This window comes from Sinocyclocheilus anshuiensis, unplaced genomic scaffold (assembly GCF_001515605.1).
Source record: "Sinocyclocheilus anshuiensis isolate Anshui unplaced genomic scaffold, SAMN03320099.WGS_v1.1 scaffold536, whole genome shotgun sequence".
Classification (NCBI taxonomy): Eukaryota; Metazoa; Chordata; class Actinopteri; order Cypriniformes; family Cyprinidae; genus Sinocyclocheilus; species Sinocyclocheilus anshuiensis.
The window spans coordinates 2,149,072-2,151,499 of NW_015557179.1; the positions used below are offsets into that span (position 1 = coordinate 2,149,072).

The 2,428-nt window shown below is 40.5% G+C and overlaps 1 protein-coding gene across 1 annotated transcript in view; it reads left to right on the plus strand.

Annotated features, from left to right (window-relative positions):
- The window catches only part of ninl (ninein-like), a 33,221-nt gene that overhangs the window by 13,531 nt on the left and 17,262 nt on the right, over window positions 1–2,428 (plus strand). Inside the window, 3 exon segments of the mRNA XM_016473911.1 lie at window positions 1–116; window positions 288–443; window positions 1,995–2,162. The exon segment at window positions 1–116 is cut by the window's left edge and continues 14 nt beyond it. Coding sequence (XP_016329397.1) covers window positions 1–116; window positions 288–443; window positions 1,995–2,162 — 440 coding nt within the window.

Here is a 2,428-nt window from a genome sequence, read left to right on the forward strand (position 1 = left end):
ATGGACAGGTGAGGGCAGTATGGCAGGAGCTGGGGGTCGGAGCTGGAGGATCACTAAACCGCGAGGAGCTGTCACTCGTCTGTGACCGCATCGGTCTCAAGGACTTACAGTCCGAGGTACAGTCATGTAATGTTCTGTATAGAGTAGGATTAGTAATCATATTAACCAAGTTAGGACATTCTGTTCTGCTTGTTTGCTACTAATTACTCTTTATAGAGTTTATAGTGACATGCCTTCACCATTCAGTGCATTAAACACTGTTATCCATGTTTTTTGTTTATGCAAAGGAGTTAGACAGTCTCTTCAGGAAACTAGACAAGGATCGGGATGGGAGAGTCAGTCTGAGTGAGTTCCAGAGTGGGCTGTTCACACAACACGATCACGCTGCTCCCATCTCTACCTCCACCCCTGCCCGGCCCAAACCACAGCGCTCCATCTCAAAGGTCAGGATCAGCTCAAGGTCATGGTGATGTTGCAACGGAAAGCAGATTGTAGCCAAAAATAAACATAGCTTTGCCAAGCAATCTGCAGCAAAAGCTGACACCTGTATGCAAGAGTGTGACTGCATGGTGTTCTCTGCAAATGAAGTGAATGTATGAAAGAAGAAGTTATATGTGATTGTTTCTTAAAAGTGTTATGTTGCACTTGGTAGTATTTAAATAATGTACTGTGCTTATTTAATATTTTGACAATTCAGTTTAAATTTGAAGGTACTTGTAAGTATTTGTCGTTCAAAGATCATGTGACACTGAAGACTAGAGTAATGACTGCTGAAAATTCAGCTTTGCATCACAGGAATAAATTAAATTAAAAAAACATTTATTTTAAATTGCATTAATATTACTGTATTTTTGATTAAATAAATGCATTCTTGGTAAACATAAGGCTTCTTTAAAAAAAACATTAAAAAAAAAATCATATTTATTCTCAAATATTCCAAACCAGTAGTGTGTACATATCTAGACAATATGACAAAACAACAATAACAAAACACTAATGTATGTACATGAACTTCTGGTGTGCAGCTGAAAAAAATTGTTTTGCTGCAGACGACGGGTATTCCAGTAATCTGCATTTAATCATATGTTGTTTTGCATGGAATGCTTATTTTTTAATGCATACCAAACTGTCAAATTCAAGTAACCGATATAGAAGAGAAATCTTTATCTGCCATTTTTCCTCTCATCTGCTGATTATAAAAGAAAATTGCTGAAAGAATGAACAACCAAAGCCTTTCCCAATGTTTTTATGACTTTTCTCAGCAGACAGACACAAGAGGCAGTTAAATGATTGCATGACTGTCAAACAGGATTCATTTCAGAACTCCAACATCAAGCCAAGTTACTGAGGGCTGCAGTGGCTGGAACCAATTAACTTAATTGGGAAGGTGGAGCCTCCTTTTTGCTCTCTTGTTACTAGGAAACCACAAATAATGTATTCCTGTGCAGTGGCCAAACTTAAAATAACTGCTGAGGAGATGTACTGCACAACAGGCCTCATACCTGCATGTAATGTTTTTACATGGGATTGTAGAGACAGTTTGGGGTCCTTTAGTGATGACATTTCTGAGGTGATTTTACTGAAAGCACAACCAGCCAAATCAATTAAAACAGTGTCTTAACCCAAGCTAGGCACATATTCTGATTTGCTGGTCAATGAAATTTAGGACTTAAAAGTTCAGGCTTCATTTAAAGAGAAAAACAGCTTCAGCGTTTGACAACAAATGCCGAGTTGCATGAATATTTGGTGGTCGCTGGAGCTAAAATGAGCCTAAGCCAGCTTAAGGGTTACGACACTAGAAGGACGTTTGTTGGTGGTCAGTGCAATGAATTGAGACTCTAGCTCTGGCATGTCAAGGACAGCATTGTGCATTGTGTGGTGGGACTGTGAGAGCTCAGTTTTTTCCCTTACAGTGGTTTTCCTCGCAGTTTGATATTGAACTTTGTCGTATCGTATTGTCTTTTTTTCTCATGTCGTTCTCTCTGCTCTCTCAGGCCCTTGAGGAACGTGTTGTGCGTTCCACTTCCCCTTCTTTACTGTCGGCTACAGTGGGTCAGAGGCTGCTGACCCGGCTGGATGATGGATCGGGATGCACAAGTCCAGACAAAGTCATCGCCCTCTGGATGGAGGAGGGCATCCACAATAGCAGGGGTATTCTACAGGTAACAGATTACTAGATGTTATTTGCATTAATTAAAGGGGTCATATGATGCGATTTCAATTTTTCCTTTCTCACTGCCGTTCCTCACTCTAGGCCGCCGCCACTCACTCTAGCCCGCCGTGTGTGATGCTGTGTGTTTCGTTGTACTTTGTTTGGTCTTCCAAAAGAGGACACAACTAGAAATCAGTGGTGAAATTGTATTTACAACACTGTTCCAGAACAGTTCAGCCCAAATATTCAGATGTGTGCAGCGCATTTTACGGAGGA